Source organism: Parambassis ranga, chromosome 13 (genome assembly GCF_900634625.1).
Source record: "Parambassis ranga chromosome 13, fParRan2.1, whole genome shotgun sequence".
Taxonomy (NCBI): domain Eukaryota; kingdom Metazoa; phylum Chordata; class Actinopteri; family Ambassidae; genus Parambassis; species Parambassis ranga.
In genome coordinates this window covers 23,563,593-23,582,111 of record NC_041033.1, presented here as the reverse complement: position 1 = coordinate 23,582,111, position 18,519 = coordinate 23,563,593, and the positions used below count along the sequence as shown (strand labels likewise).

General features: G+C 51.1%; 2 protein-coding genes across 2 annotated transcripts in view; both read left to right on the top strand.

The window, feature by feature from the left end:
• Window positions 1-1,416: 1,416 nt before the first annotated feature.
• On the top strand, window positions 1,417-15,871 carry LOC114445178 (latent-transforming growth factor beta-binding protein 4-like). The gene is made up of 29 exons (XM_028420138.1): window positions 1,417-1,437; window positions 1,562-1,745; window positions 4,389-4,532; window positions 5,027-5,203; window positions 5,289-5,426; window positions 5,500-5,958; window positions 6,039-6,215; window positions 6,292-6,423; window positions 6,578-6,703; window positions 7,236-7,349; window positions 7,478-7,597; window positions 7,810-7,923; window positions 8,028-8,147; window positions 8,244-8,369; window positions 8,451-8,576; window positions 8,777-8,899; window positions 9,616-9,744; window positions 9,901-10,026; window positions 10,445-10,588; window positions 10,683-10,967; window positions 11,039-11,110; window positions 11,357-11,485; window positions 11,565-11,705; window positions 11,945-12,097; window positions 12,197-12,310; window positions 12,505-12,676; window positions 12,753-13,060; window positions 13,550-13,696; window positions 13,764-15,871. Exons 1-29 carry the CDS (start codon window positions 1,417-1,419, stop codon window positions 13,904-13,906), a joined length of 4,464 nt encoding a protein of 1,487 aa, XP_028275939.1. The 3' UTR covers window positions 13,907-15,871.
• Window positions 15,872-18,434: 2,563 nt separating this feature from the next.
• LOC114444901 (estrogen-related receptor gamma-like) overlaps window positions 18,435-18,519 on the top strand; it is a 4,041-nt gene continuing 3,956 nt past the window's right edge. Inside the window, exon 1 of the mRNA XM_028419792.1 lies at window positions 18,435-18,519. This exon is cut by the window's right edge and continues 43 nt beyond it. Within this exon, the coding sequence (XP_028275593.1) occupies window positions 18,510-18,519 (10 nt within the window). The 5' untranslated portion in view covers window positions 18,435-18,509.

Sequence of the window (18,519 nt, the reverse complement as noted above, 5' to 3'; positions counted from 1 at the left end):
AACGCCATCAGAGGGTCGACGTTCACATAAAAGCAGAATTTCACAGAGCTGATACAATGCAGCAGAGGATTGTGGGACATTTTAACCAACAACATGAAAAGTTCATCCAGCAGATTTCTCATGTTCCTCCTTTGTGTTTATATCACTTCATCTGTTCAATCCTTCATGTTTATGCCTGCACACTCCCCTTTCTCTAATTCACCCCAGAAAGCTCGTCCAAACCGTGTGTGTCTGTGCGCACTCTGATGCAGGCCATCTGCAGGGCGACCACCGCTTTGATAACTGTGTTTACACCACCACACACGCAGCTGTGTGTCTGTGTGAGAACACACTGAGGGTGTGTACACACACATACACAACATTAGCTAAAGTAAGTTTAGCAGCATTAGCTTCATTTCATCGCTAATATCAAAGAGTTTCAAACTTGTATCATAGATAAATATAATAACACAAGTTCAGTGAGTGTCTGGAGGAACTTCCTGTAAGGTGCTCTGGTGTTTCTGCTGCTCCAACATGAACCCTGGAAGAGTCCCTGAACTCCACATGCAGACTTTACTTTAATATTCAAATCCTGAGGACCAAGCTCCAGAGAACAAGAAGTCCAGTTCACGTGGCTCGAAGACAAATGAACCGACCGCTCTACATTAAGACTACACCTGCTCCTGGACCATGAGCCCGCCTCCAGCCTGATCCTCCGATCTGTAACAAACCTGCAGCGCTCCTTCCTGCTGCACAGACTTCTGGGTATTCAGCTCATTAGTGGAGAGCTTCAGCACAAGCTGAACTCTGGGTAACAATGCACAGGCATCCTGTGGCACGAGCCCAGACAGGAAGCAGGAAGTGGCCGGCTGGTTCTGTGGAGCCCGGTTCCACCTCCGTCCCATTAGGGCGGTGATCTTTGTTACAGACCCACACACCAGCTAACCAAAAAAAATAACCTCAGAAGGGATCAGCTGGCTTCACACACCAGGGGGCGCCGCAGAGGTTTTGTTTGTCTTGTGTATTAGCACCTCAGAATAAACCACGCTGTGTTTTTACCTCCTGCAGTCCTCTGTCCTCTGCTGTGTAAGAACGGAGGCCTCTGCCTGCACAAGGATCGCTGCCTCTGCCCCCCGGACTTCACCGGAAAGTTCTGCCACATCCCCGTCGCCCCCGCGGCCATCGCTGCCTCAGCCTCGCCCTCCTCCACCAATGAGGTCGTCAAGCAAGAGCTGACCCGGTCTGAGTTCCTCCTCCCACTAGGACAGAACCAGGAGACAACCAGGACTGGAGGTGAATAGACTGACATTATACCACATCCAGAAGATTCCTGAACTTGACCCCAGTGACCATGTTTGAATTTAAATGTGTGTGCAGCCCCCAGTCCCTCCATGGTAAAGGTCAGAAGTCCAGACAAACCCCCTGAGGCCAGCGTAAATGATCCACCAAGTCATGAAAGTAAAGACACAAATGGGCCCCTCTCTGATCGGAGCAGGGTCACACTCTACGGCTCCCATCTTTGTCTGCTGCAGGTCTCTGGGACACCAGAGCTCTGCCCTGACGACACTCTCCTCCACCTCAGGGTCAGCTGGTTGCTCCGGCTCCAGCAGGAGCAGAATCCAGGCCCAGCGGTGCGAGGCGGCGGCATCTACACCCAGCAGTCCGCTTCAAGTACTGTTTCAGAGAGGTGAAGGACGGACAGGTGAGAGACTTTAAACCCCCGCCTCTACACGTGGGCATCTGTCCTGAGGCCTCCAGTGTGGACTGTGAGTACTGTGTATTGATACTGTGTGTGGTGTGTGTGTGTGTGTGTCTGTGCGTGTCTGTGTGTGTAGTGCAGCTCTCCTCTTCCTGTCTGAGGAGCAAGGATATGTGCTGCAGAGGGGATCGGAAGGCATGGGGGATCAATGAATGTTGTCCTCTGTCCTGACAACACAGGTACAACCACACACACACAGAACACACACCACCACATTAGCTGCTGGCTGAAGTTTCCATATTTGGATCATGTGGAAGGAAAAACTGCGTCACTTCTGAGCGTGGTTCTGGGCGAGCAGCTTGTTCCAGGTATCTCTTGCAGGTCACTGCAGAGTGCTTGACATTCAGCTGCGGTGTTAGTCGACCCTCACACAGGCCCACATCAGCACACACAAACCAGACACACACCACACACGGTGCTCTGACACGCTGACGGAAAGATTCTAGAAATCTTATATAGAAAGTTTACATGATGACGTTTTTACACACTGACCCCGAAAAAACACGTCTGACTCCTCAAACACTCAGCATCCTACAGCCTGGACAGGCTCAGTGTCCTCAGTGTCCTCTGCCTGGTCCTTACAAACAGACACACACAGGGACACACACACACAGACACAGGGACACACACACACACACACACAGAGACACACACACACACAACACAGGGACACACACACAGAGACACACACACACAAACAGACACACACACACAGACACACACAGGGACACACACACACAGGGACACACACACAGGGACACACACAGAGACACACACACACACACACAGGGACACACACACACAGACACACACACAGGGACACACACAGAGACACACACACACACACACACACACACACAGACACACCACACACACACACACACACACACACACAGAGACACACACACACAGAGACACACACACACACAGAGACCCACACACCACAGTAAGTAATGATGCTTTCTAGTCTTGTACAGCTGACTAACAGTAAAAGGAATGCAGCTCTGTGGGACTGTAGGCCTTTAACACACATCTGTGTGTGTGTGTGTGTGTGTGTGTGTACACACTCAGGAAGTCGTGTTAGATCACTTGTTGGCATACAGCCTGTAAAGAATGATGCAATACACCTTTAAAACACAGACACAGAGCGTAGTGATGGAACACACACACTCACACACACACACTCACACACACACAACACACACACACACACACACACACACACACACACACATACTCACACACACAGACACACACACACACACACACACACACACACACACTCACACACACATACTCACACACACAGTGTGTTTCCAGCTGGGTGATGTTTTGGAGACAGGAGTGTGGCATGTGGCCATGTTTCTTCTCGGGTCTCTGTAGACACAGTAAAGTGCAGTTTGTATTTTGATGACGGCGCCCCCTAGTTTGGCCAGACGTCGGTGCAGATGGAGACGTCGTTTGAAGACGGCCAATCAAATGCTCTGAAGGCGGCTACATGTCAGCAGATATAAATAAGAAACAAGTCAGTCAGACAGACACGCCCCTCTGTCGAGCCATCTGTCAGTCAGAAACGTATGACATCACATTTTGCGACCAGTGTGATCAGATAATCGTTCCCTTACTTTGTTATTGATCATCATCAGGTCAAACAACAGCAGCTGTCCTGCTGGGTTTGAATGGGCCAACGGAACAAAATGTGTTGGTGAGTCACACACACACACACACACACACAAAGGTCAGAGGTCACAGGACCACCTGAGACACTAAATCTTTTGAAGCCTCTTGTCTGATGTCCTGCCACATGTCCTCGGCGCTGTGTGGGTCTCTGACGTCTCACATGCGTTTATCTCTGATGTTCTCTGACCCAACACGTCAGTTTATCCAAAAACTTCATCTGTAAACAACACGGACAACAGGCCTGTTAGGATCAGCTGCTCCGTGTCTGAGAAAAGCCTCACGAGTTCATGTCCATCGCCCGTGTGTGTGTCTGTGTGTGTCTGTGTGTGTAGATGTGAATGAATGCCTCCAGCCGGGCTGTGTGAGAATGGGATCTGTGTGAACACCAGGGGGAGCTATAGCTGTGTGTGTAGGGTGGGGTTCATCCTCGACGCCACACATGGAATCTGCATCTGTAAGTAACACACACACACACACACACACACACACACACACACACACTCTCTAACACGCGCACCCGCCGGCTTGGGAATGAATTGAGGAATAATGCCGACTCCTGTCAGGACTTCCTGAGTCGCAACGTCCGCTGACCATGACGGGACAGTTTGTGGTGGCTTATCTCAGATATATTAAACAATGAACACGATCAGAGTTTCTGGGATTGTGCTAATCTAAAATATAAATCTGACTCTTAATCCCAGCAGTACATGTTAAACATCCTACACAGCAGCCATTCAGTCTGATGGTCTTTGAATGCATCACTCTAATGTAGAGGCTGTGAAACAGTGGAAACATTCAGGCGTCCTCTTCCTCTCCACCACTGGGAACACGTGAAACGTGCTGATCACTATTTAAAGTTTTATAAAACCAGCCGTCAGAGGAGGTTTTCGTCAGACTGCAGGGCGTCTAGAGATCCTGTTCATATTTTAGCATCAGAGCTCATAAACCCTCCCACGCTCTGGAAGGCCAGCGGGCGTCTTGTTGTTCGGTGGCGCTCAGCAGACCCGTGGTCGCGCCGGTGGAGCTCGGACAGTTTCTGTGAAGCCTGACTGGTGTTCTGCTTATTCTGACCGGCATTTACAGAACCAGAGGAGGGAGGATGCTGGTCTGCCTGGTAACCGACGACAACACTAACAAAGCTTACAGCTGGTCCGTTAACAGCACCTCTGTGTGTGTCTGTCAGGGCTGTGTATGTGCAGCTGCTTGTTTTTACTTTGTCCATGAGAGTCCATAGATCATACAGAGCAGCAGGTAGGTGGAGCCTGACACATGTGAGCTGTGAGTGCCCCCTGCTGTAGGGAGGACTCACAACACAGCTCTTTACTTTGGAGAAACTGTCTTCCTGAGTGGAGGCCGGCAGCTTGGGTCTGTGTTGTTAACTGGACCCAGTCGGAGGTTTAGGTTCTGGTGGGTTCACACAGCCTGCTCTCTGTTCCTGCACCGTGTCTCCTGCTTGGTTTCTGTCTGTCTTCAGTCTGAACGTCTCTCTGTTGACAGCATTGTACCGGTTCTGCATGCAGCAGGTTCTGCTGGCGCTGTGGCTTCAGATCACTTTGGACTCACCTACAAGCGTCTTTTCTAACACATCCCTGTCTGTGTCCTCCTCAGCTCAGAGTGTGATATCAGAGGAGAAGGGTCAGTGTTACCGGGTGCTGGGTTCTGGTCTGGGTCCATCCTCCTGCGCTCTGCCCATCCTCAAGAACATCACCAAACAGATCTGCTGCTGCAGCCGTGTAGGCAAAGCTTGGGGACCCGACTGCCAGAGGTGTCCGTACTTTGGTTCAGGTTGGTGACACGCAAGCATCCAGAACTTGTTTGGGAGGGTGGCGCTCAGACACTTTCTCAATCTTCTTCCCTGTCTTGTCTTCAGTGGCTTTTAAGGAGATCTGTCCAGCCGGTCCGGGGTACCATTACTCGCCCTCAGCCCTTCAGTTCACCCAGAGGGCCACGGAGCAGCTGGGCAGTCAAGGAGCTCCGCTGTTACCCCGCAGCGACCAGGACATACAGGGTATCTGCTCACAGAATCTGCGTTCTGTACGGTGTTACTGATTGTTAATGAGACTCTGTGACACCCCCCTCAGGGAGCAGCAGAGCATCCAGCACTCAGCAGAAACCATCTTCCTCTGGAGGAACAAGTATCTCCAGTGCTCCATCAGCTGGCAGCAGACCTAGCCCTGCCCATCCTCAACCTCGCCCGGACTCCCAACCTCAGCCTCGCCCCCAGCCCCAGCCTCAGCCTCAGACACGACCTCAGCCTCAGACCCCACCTCAGCCTCAGACTCCACCTCAGCCTCAGACTCCACTTCAGCCTCAACCTCAGCCCCAGCCTCGCCCACAACCTCAGCCTCAGCCTCAACCTCAGACTCCACCTCAGCCTCAGCCCCATCCAGCTGCCAGCTCTCCATCATCCAGGCCCATGCAGCCTGGCAGCAGTACCACGGTCTCTCAAGGGCGACCAGGAGATCAGCAGAGCCAACCTGACTCTGTCCCATCATTCACAATACAGCCAAGACCTCAGCCTCCATCCACCAGGAGTCAGGGTAACAGTGAATGTCAAGTCCTGTACAGACTGTACTGTGCGTTTCATTCATACGAACTTTGTCCTGGTTTCGGCTCTCAGCAGGTGGTCGTTCCTCCTCTGTGGCTCAGCCTGATCAGCCAGCAGCCCGAGGGGACGCTCTCCCTCCTCTGACGCAGCCGCAGAGCCCAGAGCGTGGGTTGAGGCCGGGCGTAGCCCCCCCTCCACCGGATAAGAGACCAGCTGCGAGCCCAACAACCCGGCCCAGTAGAGTCCAGAGTGGGTCCCAACAAAAATTAAACTTCCTTCAGCAACAACATACAGTCAACAATAATATGTGTTTGTGTGCGTGCAGCAGTGCGAGGAGTGTGTGAGAGCAGACCGGGGGTGTGTGGCCGTGGACGATGTGTGGATCAGCCAGGAGGAAAACACACATGTGTGTGTGAGCAGGGATACCAGCCCAACGCTCAGCGCACGTACTGCCAGGGTAAGAACCAGCAGCAGGTTTAAGTTTGGACGCACTGTATTTAAACAACACATATTTATCAAAAATATAAGAAATAAAGGATTGTTTAGTTTCTGCAGTGTATTGTATCATAGTTTCTATATGCCTGTGTGTGTGTGTGTGTGTGTGTGTGTAGATGTGAACGAGTGCTCGCAGTCTCCTAGTGTGTGTCCAGTTGGTGAGTGTGTGAACACCGTTGGAAGCTACAGGTGTGTGTGTCCGTCCGGATACAGAAGCAACAACCAGCAGACCAGCTGCCGAGGTGCCCACTTCCTGTTTCTGTTTGTGACGCCCTACAGATTAGCTGCTGTCACCTGTCAATCATGAAGACATGATGTTTCCTTTTATTCCGACTCTGTTAATTCCAAGCTGCAGCCTCCAGGGCTCAGACTTGAAGCCCATGCAGAAGTGTCAAAACTTGTAGTTCAGGCTGCAACCACTGGGGGCTGGCTCCAGCAGTGAGTCAGTTCCCATAGACTCCCATGGTAAAATGGCCGACAGCAGGAAAAAACATGTTTACAGCCTGGTACAAAAACCACTCTGGTCTCAGATGATAGGTTCTCTTCTAGTGTCAGTTGTAGGGGGGGGGGCTCTTTGTATATTTGAAGTTATGGCGGACGTGACGCTGCCAACATGGCGGCGGTCATCACGTCCCGGAGCCTCCCACCGAGCCTCAGAACGGCTCTTCAGAAACAAACAGTTACGTCACGGAAGCTCTGTCCATAGTTTCTACTGTCAGTGGTTAATTCACAGGAAGTAAATATCAGTAAAATAAGTTGCTGCTGAACCCTCAGACATCGACGAGTGCCAGCACAGCCCCTGCAGTGACGGTCGCTGTGAGAACACGCCCGGCAGCTTCCAGTGTGTCTGTCACCTCGGTTACCGGCTGAACGGCAACAGCTGCACAGGTACAAACACAAGGTGGCAGCAAAGTCTATGACCCGGTGTGAAACGACACAGCTGAACGAGGGGTGTGTGTGTGTGTGTGTGTGTGTGTGTGTGTGTGTGTGTGTGTGTGTGTGTGTGTGTGTCTCAGACATGGACGAATGTGTGGACCCTCTGCAGTGTCCAGGTCAGGAGTGCATCAACACACAGGGCTCGTACCACTGCGTGTCCTGTCAGCCTGGGTATGGACTGCTCAACAGGCTCTGCACAGGTAACACACACACACACAACACAACACAACACAACACTCAGACAGTATGTTAGAATCATTTGATTTACCTCTTATATTATTAAGTGAATATAAAATGATGAGTAAAGCAAAATGAGTCAAAGCAAATATAATACAAATATAGAATATTCTCATATCATAAGATCGAACACCTATCACCTCAGAGTGTGTTTGATGCCTGTGACTGTGTGTAGACATCGATGAGTGTCGTAAGAACCCCTGCTCCAACGGGCGCTGTGAAAACACACCTGGAAGCTACCGCTGTGTCTGTCGCCATGGCTACAAGCTCCAGAACAACACCTGCACAGGTACAGCGCCTGTACTGTACGACAACACTACAACAGCGTGAATCACTCACTAACACCAGGTAACAACTCTGTGTGTGTGTGTGTGTCTGTGTGTGTGTGTGTAGATGTAGACGAGTGTGCAGAGCCGTCTCAATGTCCAGGGCAGATGTGTGTGAACTCTGTGGGGTCATACAGATGTGTGTCCTGTCGGCCGGGATACACACTCACCAACAGACAGTGCACAGGTACACACACACACAGACACACACACACACACACACACAGTCATGTTTCCATCGCTTGCGCCGCATGCTGACGCGTCGTTAACGTCTCTGCTGCAGATGTAGACGAGTGTGCGAGCGCCGGAGCGTGCGAGGCAGAGCGTGTGTGTGTGAACACCGTGGGCTCGTTCAGGTGCGACTGTCCGCCCGGGTATCGGACCGCTGGCCTGGGGAGGCAGTGCAGAGGTGAGGGGGACACTGTGGAGGTAAATGAACTGCACACATCGCTCAGATATCGCTCAGATGCATAATAACCTGTGTCCTCAGACGTCAACGAGTGTTTGGAGGGGGACTTCTGTTTCTCCAGAGGAGAGTGTGTGAACACGCCCGGATCCTACACCTGTGTGTGTTCACAGGGATTCACACTCAGTCACAATAAGACGGCCTGCCTCGGTGAGTGCAGCGCCTCCAACTGATCCTTACTGAGCACAGCGCTGTCAGACTGTAATCAAGCATTTTAACCCCTGAACTCCAGGAAACTGCTGTGGGTTCAAAGTCAGTTATTTTATATTAAATGTAGTTTTAATAACACAAAAAGTCATGAAGTCATAATTTATGGATATGACGACGTCTTCCTGTGATAAACATGTCAGACGTGGACGAGTGTGTGAAGCCCGGTGTGTGTTCAGACGGCCGCTGTGTGAACACCGAGGGCTCCTTCCAGTGCCAGTGTCAGACTGGCTTCACTGCCAACCCTGAGAGGACCGCCTGCCTGGGTACACACACAGACACACACACACACACAGACACACACACACACACAGACACACACACACAGAAACACACAGAGACACACACACACAGACAGACATAAACACAAACATAAACACACATAAACACACACACTCACACACACAAACACACACACAGACACACACAGAGACATAAACACACACACACACACAGACACACACACACACAGAGACATAAACACACACACAGACACACAAACACACACACACATAAACACACACAGACACACACACACATAAACACACACACAGACACACACACACACAGAGACATAAACACACACACAGACATAAACACACACACACACAGACACATAAACACACAAACACACACACACATAAACACACACAGACACACACACACACATAAACACACACACACACAAACAGACTCACACACACACACACAGACAGACATAAACACACACACTCACACAGACACACACAAACATAAACACACACACACATAAACAGACACACACACTCACACACACTCACAGATACAAATACACACATAAACACACACACTCACACACACAAACACATACTCACACACATAAACACACACTCACTCATACACACGCACACAAATATAAACACAAACATAAACACACTTACTTTTTTCACTCTCTGTGTGTACTTGTATCTTTGTGAGGACCACAGTCATCTCTCTCTCTCAGATGTTGATGAGTGCGTCTCGTCCGGCGGTGCAGTGTGTGGGTCACAGCGGTGTGAGAATACGATTGGTTCTTACCGTTGCCTCACTTCCTGTGAGCCGGGCTACCAGGTCACACAGGGCAGGTGTGTAGGTAAGTCTGAGCACGCCTCTCACAGACACACACACACACACACACACACACAGACACACACACACAGACACACAGACACACAGACACACACACACACAGACACACAGACACACACACACAGACACACACACATGTGACCTCCTCCTCTCCTCTCAGATGTTAATGAATGCACCAACACGTCGGTGTGTGGACTCCACGCCTTCTGCCAGAACCTGATAGGAACCTACCTGTGTGTGTGTGACCAGGGCTACACCTCCACCGCTGATGGGAAGGTGTGCATGGGTACGTGTCTGTCCACAACTCTGTCCACACCTCTGTCCACACGCCTGTCCTCACGTCTGTCCACAACTCTGTCCACACCTCTGTCCACACGCCTGTCCTCACGTCTGTCCACAACTCTGTCCACACCTCTGTCCACACGCCTGTCCATACCTCTGTCCACATGTCTGTCCACACCTCTGTCCACACGCCTGTCCACACCTCTGTCCACACGCCTGTCCACACCTCTGTCCACACGCCTGTCCACACGTCTGTCCACACCTCTGTCCACATGTCTGTCCACACCTCTGTCCACACGCCTGTCCACACCTCTGTCCACACGCCTGTCCACACCTCTGTAAACATGTCTGTCCACACGCCTGTCTTCATCTATCCTTGTTGTCATGGTTTAAACACACAAACGTCATGTGTGTGTCCACAGATGTGGACGAGTGTGTGTCTCTGGCCGGGGTGTGTGGCTCAGCTCGCTGTGAGAACGTGGAGGGGTCCTTCATGTGTGAGTGTGACGGAGCAGGAGAGCACTTTGACACCACAACCAGACAGTGTGTCAGAGCTGCAGCACGCGGTAAACACACACACACACAAATGAGGACGTTTGTCTCCAAAACAAGGACATCTGTCTTCATGTCCTCACTGTGCCGTTTTCCTTTTTCCTCCAGAGGTGGAGACAGTCCCCAGCTTTTCCACTTCTTCTTCTTCCTCCTCCTCTTCCTCTTTCTCCTCCTCCTCTTCCTCCCATGGCAGCGTGGTGGACGTGTCTCCAGTGGTGTCCCCCCTCCCCGCAGCTCGTCCCGGTGAGCTGAGGGAGTGTTACTACAACCTGGCTGATCGGGGGACCTGCAGCCTGCTGGCCACAAACACCACCCATCAGGAGTGCTGCTGCACGGCGGGGGAGGGATGGGGCCTGGGCTGCCTGTACCACACCTGTCCCCCTGTGGACTCAGGTGAGACACGCAGCAGAGAGACGCTGCTTTCACATCTGTCCACATCACCTGACAGCTGGTCTGTGTTTCAGCGGAGTTCCTGTCCCTGTGTCCCAGTGGGAGAGGGTACATCACTGCAGGACCAGGGGCCTTCAGCTACAGAGGTACACAGACAGACACACAGACAGACACACACACAGACACAGACACAGACACAGACACACACACACAGACACACACAGAAACACACACACACAGACACACACAGACACAGACAGACACACACACAGACACAAACACACACACACACACAGAGACACACACAGACAGACACACACACATAGATGCTCTGTTTACACCTGTGTGTCTGTCTGTGTGTGTCTGTGTGTGTCTGTGTGTGTGATTTCCAGATGTGGACGAGTGTAAGCGCTTCCAGCCTGAGGTGTGTAAGAACGGAGTGTGTGTGAACAACATCCCCGGATACAGCTGCTACTGCTCCAGTGGATACGTTTACAACAGCACACTGCTGGAGTGTGTCGGTACAAACACACACACACACACACACACACACAGCCGATAACACACAGATCAAAGTTTAAAGCCTCCTGTGTGTCTCAGATCATGACGAGTGTGAGGAGGAGAGCTGTGTTGGAGGCGTCTGTGTGAACACCGTGGGCTCGTACTACTGCAGCTGTCAGCCTCCTCTGGTGCTGGACGACACGCAGCGCAACTGTGTCAACTCCTCCCACCTCACCGTGGGTAAGACCAGGGGCTGAAGGACCTTTGGCCGGACTTCTTCCTTCCTCCTGTGTCCCTCTGCTCCTCACTCGGTTCATGGACTGGTTGGAAGTTTTTGTTTGTCTTACTTGGTGAAAGCTAGGCTAAGCTAACTAGCTATCAGATGAGAATAAAACGGCATCATCTGCGTAGAAACAGATGCCGACTGTGACTCAGCCGCCTGGTTGTTGATCCTCTCTGTGCTTGTTTCTGTTTATCAGATGAGAACCTGTCTGTGTGCTGGCAGCAGGTCACTGCTGACCTGCTGTGTCAGAGTCCTCTGCTGGGGGCTCAGGTCACCTTCATGGACTGCTGCTGTCTGTACGGGGAGGGCTGGGGGATGGGCTGCGCCCTCTGTCCCTCCTCCGACTCAGGTCTGCCACGCTCCCATCGAGCGGACGCACGTGTCTGATTGGACGTTCAGTTGTGTGTGTGTGTCAGGTGACGTCAGCAGTGTCTGTCTGTCTCTGCAGAGGACTACGCCGCTCTCTGCAGCTCCATCTCTCCTCCGCTGTACCCAGACAGCTACCCAGACTCAGCTGGACCAGAACCTGGAGTGAGACCTGGAGCTGGACGAGGAGCAGGAGGTACCAACATGAGCACATGTCACACTTCTTTTTCCAGTTCCTTTTTACTTTGGTCACAATTTGATCCTCCTCCTTCTCCTTCTCCTCCTCCTCCTCCTCTCCTCTCCTCTCCTCTCCTCTCCTCCTCTCCTCTCCTCTCCTCTCCTCTCCTCTCCTCTCCTCTCCTCTCCTCTCCTCTCCTCTCCCCTCCTCAGCTCCTCCCTACAGTCTGGACTTCTTCCCTCCTGTGGTGGCTCCCAGCAGAGACTTCAGTCGTCCTGACTATGATGACTACTCTCCAGCAGGGGGCAGCAGGTCCAGCTTCAGAGGGAGGACTCCCGCCTCCTTCGGTCTGCCGGATGACTCCTACCGCAGACCTGAGTACGGGTGAGGAGGCCTCCTTCCTGCCAGGTGTGTGAGCTGATAACCTGCTGTTCTCTGTAACTTCCTGTCTGTGTCTCAGCACCCCTTATTACACTGAAGGAGACTTTGGACCCCCTGACGGATCTCCGCCCCGCCCTCCGTCTTTCCGCCTCCCCCCCGACCCCCGAGCTGAGATTGGATTTGGGTCCCGGCCCCTCCCTCCGTCCCGGCCTAACGGTCCTCCTCTGAGTCTGGCCCCACTGCCCGGAGCTCGATACGAGGATCAGGAGGAGGAGGAGGAGGAAAGGACATGGAGGCCGGGACCGCCCTTCCCCCCCTTCACTGACAGGAGAGGAGGAGGAGGAGGAGGAGCAGGAGGAGGAGCAGCACCGAGGAGGGTGTATGAGAGTGAGTCCACAGCTTCAGGCTCATTGTTATGATGATAATCAGAGCTCTACATGACCTCTTCCTCCTCTTCCTCTTCTTCTTCTTCTTCCACTTCCACTTCCTCTTCTTCTTCCTCTTCTTCTTCCACTTCCACTTCCTCTTCTTCTTCCTCTTCCTCTTCTTCCTCTTCCTCTTCTTCTTCCGCTTCCTCTTCTTCCTCTTCTTCTTCCTCTTCTTCTTCCACTTCCTCTTCTTCCTCTTCCTCTTCTTCTTCCGCTTCCTCTTCTTCTTCCTCTTCCTCTTCCACTTCCACTTCCTCTTCTTCTTCCTCTTCCTCTTCTTCCTCTTCCTCTTCTTCTTCCGCTTCCTCTTCTTCTTCCTCTTCTTCTTCCGCTTCCTCTTCTTCCTCTTCTTCTTCCTCTTCTTCTTCCACTTCCTCTTCTTCCTCTTCCTCTTGTTCTTCCACTTCCACTTCCTCTTCCTCTTCCTCTTCTTTCTCTCACCTCTCAGGGCGCTATGAGCCGTATGCCAGTGCAGCAGAGGATTGTGGGATATTGCATGGTTGTGAGAACGGCAGGTGTATTCGTGTTGCAGAGGGCTACACCTGTGACTGTTACCAGGGATACGAGCTGGACATGACCTCCATGACCTGTATAGGTAGGCTGACGGGGGGGGGGGGGGGGTTCATCAATCAGCTTCTGATTATTGGTGATTGTGTTTTCAGATATGAACGAGTGTGAGGACAGCGTCAGCGTGGAGTTCCCGTGTGTGAACGCTCGCTGCGTCAACACGGACGGATCCTTCCGCTGCGTCTGCAGGAGAGGATACGTCATGTCGCGTAGACCCAACCACTGTGTGGCTGCTTAGACTGGACCGGCCCGGACCGGAGAGGATCAGGTCGGACTGAACTGGACCGGACCAGACCACACAGAGACTGATCCAGCCTTATTATCAGACCAGCTCTGACACGTATGGAAACACAGAAAACTGGACTGAATGATTCTAGATTGCACTAAACTGGGAGAAGCTACTGGGCCGGTCTGTAACCACACCGCTACACCACGCCCTGTTCATGCACCACAGTCCAGACCCACACTGCACCACACCAGTGCTGCACTGAGCTTCTGCTTCATGTTACCAACGATCCGACCAGTCCTGGGGTTCACACCACTTTTTAAACAGCAACACCCGGTCAGTCCGCTGTAACCCCAGATTTACACCGGATGCGTAACTGCAGCGTAACTGCAGCGCAGCGTCAGGCGCTGTGAAACGCTTCCATGATAGTCAGTGAGAGTATTTACACCGGCCGCGCAGCAGCGCGTTTTAGAAGCGTTGCTGCTCCGCGAGTGATACACGGCAGTTCTATTTTGGAGATGTGTCGCGCCCAACACGCGTCTGTTTGCACCAACGACATCGAGCAGACAGGAAGTCAGGCACCAGAATAAAAGAGTTTCCGGTGGATTTTCAAAATAAAATGCTGTCAGACTGAACTCTCACTGATTTAACCTTACTACCGGCAGAGAAACAGCCACAGACATGTACAGCTTTTTATATGATAGAACATGTCTTTATAAGGACGACATCAGAAAGGTGTATGGAGGCAGCGCTACACAGCGCTGCGCTTCTGAAACGCTCCTGGTGTAAATTGCTGTTGTGAGACAGACGGGCGTATTGTGTCCGTAAAGCGCCTCGCTGCACTTTCGCGTGCGGTGTAAACCCCGGGTCAGACTAACAATCAAAACAACAACTGGCCCGCACTGGAACTGGCTGCCCTGAAGCCCCTGTGTGTGTGTCTGCCACTTTTCAGTGCACAATTAGCCACTGACGACAAACGCCTGATTAAATCCTGCACACAGGAGGCTGTCAGGGCCTGAAAACACATCAGCAGTGGTCCTCGGCTATACTGAGCTGCTAGCTGTTAGCTGTTAGCCCGACAAAAAAATACTGAACTCCTTCATGTTATTAGCTGAATTACATATTCTAGGAATATATATGTTAGCTAGTGAGCCGCTAGCTGTTAGCCTGAGACACAACATGCTATGAAGTGTATTCACAGTACCACAGCTGGATGTATGATCGGAAACTTCGATCATCACATTGGAATCAAATATTTTAACACATTTATATTCATATTTTAATGGTCACAACTTATTAGTGAGAATGATATTTTGTAATCGCCTCAGTGTTTTCAATCACACCTGACCATAAGTGTTTGGACGGTTTACTACAGAACACACACACACACGCACACACACACACACACACACACCGCCCTGCTGCCACAGCTCTGGTTTGGATCAGTTTGAACATGTGTGTGTATGACTACATGTTGACCTTTCACCTTTCTGTACCTTGATAGATTATGTTAGAACTTTAGTGCAGTGTGTGTGTGTTAGTGTTAGACGCTGCATATTGTGTGTATATAATAATTCTCACAGAGTAACCCTGATCTTTACTGTGTTTTATTCACGCTGTGTTTCCTCTGCAGCACATGACCTTTGACCTTTGACCTATAACATGCACTGTATGTCCCGGAGACGTCGGCCTCCGGCGTCTTCCTCTCTGAACATGAGTCAGATTTTGATCACTGTTGTTTGTATGACAAAGACATGAAAATATATTTGCACACTTTCACCGAGGCCGCTGTCTGTGACTGGTCTGTGGACACGAGGTCACACAGGGCGATGCTAACATTAGCTTAGCAAAACACAACACTCTGCAGGAAGCTGCAGCTCAGACGGATGTTGGTCATGTGACTGACCACATGTCAGGCCATCATGGCTTCCTGCTGTGAACTCTCTGTTTTTGGAGGATGTTTAACTCAGGCATGAAGAATAAAGAGCGCTGATTAAAAATCAGGAGATTTCATCATCCGCCTGCTGCTGTGCAGTGTAACTGCAGCTTCAGATGGACTGGAAGAGTTCCTCCTGGATATTTAAGTGTTCGGTTTGACCCTCCGAGCTCTTTGTTTACACAGACACACTGTCCACCGCTACGTTAGCTCGCTGCTAACCGCAGAGTGTTTGTTGTTGCCGAGTCACCTCAGGTGATTCTCGCGTGCTGACGGCTCTAATCCTCCACCTGGATCCATAACCCTAATGCTGCACTGTTTGTGTAGATCTAGGCCTGTAAGCCACTTTATATTATAGGCCAATCTGTCCACACACTCACACACTCACACACACACACACAGGCAGCATTAACAGGATTACAGAGGTTCACCCAGTGCGAGGCTGAACCTGTGAGCCAGCGGAATATCAGCTTTCACTTTCACAGAACGACCAGCACTGTCTGTATCCCTGCACACACACACAGACACACACACAGAGACACACACAGACAGAGACACACACACACACACAGAGACACACACAGACAGAGACACACATATATACACACATGTACACACACACACACATGTACACACACACACACACACACACATGTACACACACACACGTATACACACACACACACACACATGTACACACACATACACACACACACAGAGACAGACACACACACATATACACACACACACAGAGACACACATGTACACAGAGTTTCTAAAGTGCACCTCTTGGAACTATGACCAAAGTAAGTGACCGTGTGCAGTCTGTCCACTACACCTGCAGCAGATGATCGTTTACATTATTGATTGCTTCCCATGATTAATCGGTGCGTTCTGGCATTTGATGGACAAACCAGTGGAAATGTGCAGCTTCAGAGCAGATAATGAAGAACTTGTCTGTGCTGAAGTCCACTGATGGACAGGAAGTGGAAACATGGAGGCTGCAGCACGCCGCCACCGCCAGTGTCACAGACCCCGTTATTCAGCCCACAGGCCGCTCGGACGGAGGTGAAGGTGGTGTTGACTCAGAGCATCAGTGACCCAGATCTGATGGATGCAGGTGAGTGGGTCAGCTGTGTGAGCAGCGCTGAATCCAGACTGACTCACTTCATCTCAGGATGCTTCTGCTCAGATTATGAGCGCTTTTAGTGACACTTCCTGTTGTAATGGAGCCACAAACAGAGGCCGTGCAGTCTGATTGGTCCGTTCAGATCAGGACCGATGGGGACATGAGGTCCTCCCTCCATGATCCTCACATATATGTCTCTATAGGGGCTCTGCTGCTGCTGCTGTGTCCAATCAGAGCGGAGGATGGTGACGTCACTGACAGTTATAGACTGATCTTCTAAAAAGGAAGAACTTTATCTGCTGAACACGAGCACACAGCCTCAGTATGCAGCTGTTATGAAACAGCAGAAGTAGGTGAGACTGATCTGAGCGTCTGAGTGTTAGATTAAGACTGTGTGTGTGTGTGTGTGTGTGTGTGTGTGTGTGTGCGCGCGCCACAAAGTGCTGCTTCAGCAGCCTCAATCCTCCTCAGCCTCTCACTGGGTCACCATCCTCATCCCACAGTTCTGTGTATTTCAATTATGTCACACACACACACACACACACACATATATATATACACACACATACACACACAAAGAACACAAGCATCATCACACACACACACACACACACACACAAAGAACACAAGCATCATCACACACACACACAGCACTGAAGCATTAAATATATTTTCCCTGTACAGGACTTGTTGTTGTTGTTGTGTTCTCTGTGTGTGTGTGTGTGTGTGTTGATGCGATGATGCGTGTGTGTGTGTTGATGCTTGTGTTCTCTGTGTGTGTGTGTGTGTTGATGCTTGTGTTCTCTGTGTGTGTGTGTGTGATGATGCGTGTGTGTGTGTGTGTGTGTGTGTGTGTGTGTGTGTGTGTGTGATGATGCGTGTGTGTGTGTGTGTGTGTGTTGATGCTTGTGTTCTCTGTGTGTGTGTGATGATGCGTGTGTGTGTGTGTGTGTGTGTGTGTGTGTGTGTGTGTGTGATGATGCCCTCAGATGTGCGGTGTTGGTTTGTGTGCCCTCGGCACAGGAGGACCAGCAGCACAGACCCTCCATGTGTCCATGAAGGGACAGGGACAGTTGTAACCTCAGACTCACTCCTCTGTTTGTTGTTTACTTCTTCTAAATAGTGTAAACAATAACAACACATCCTGGTTACTGCTGAATCTGTGAAGTAAGCAGGTCTTAGTCTCCGTGTAAAGAATGATGTGTTTTTAACTGGTTGTTGTGCGTTTGTGTGTGTTTGTGTGTATTGATTATCTAAGTCCAGCAGTCTGAGGAGGCGTCAGCAGAACGGAGCTTCAGGCAGCCGTGGCCTACTTCTGTCAAATCAATAGAGATGATCGGAGGAGGAGAAGTCAATCCCCTGCGCTGCTGCATGCCCATTGGCTGATCCTGCAGGCCCCGCCCCCTCCCAGCGCTCCTCTGTGATGACAGATAAATATCAGTGCAGAGTGCTCGCAGCCTCAGATGTCTGTCTGCGCCCTCTCAGGGATTCTTACCTTTGCATCATCAGAAGCTGGCTTTCACAGAGTGTGTGTGAACGCAGCGCCGAGGATGGAGCTGA

Coding starts and splice junctions, on each gene's coding strand:
- LOC114445178 (XM_028420138.1), top strand. CDS start 1,417: ATGATCCACCAAGTCATGAAA. Junction 5,427..5,499: donor CAGCGACCAGGACATACAGG/GTATCTGCTCAC, acceptor CACCCCCCTCAG/GGAGCAGCAGAGCATCCAGC. Junction 12,311..12,504: donor AGCTGGACGAGGAGCAGGAG/GTACCAACATGA, acceptor TCCCCTCCTCAG/CTCCTCCCTACAGTCTGGAC.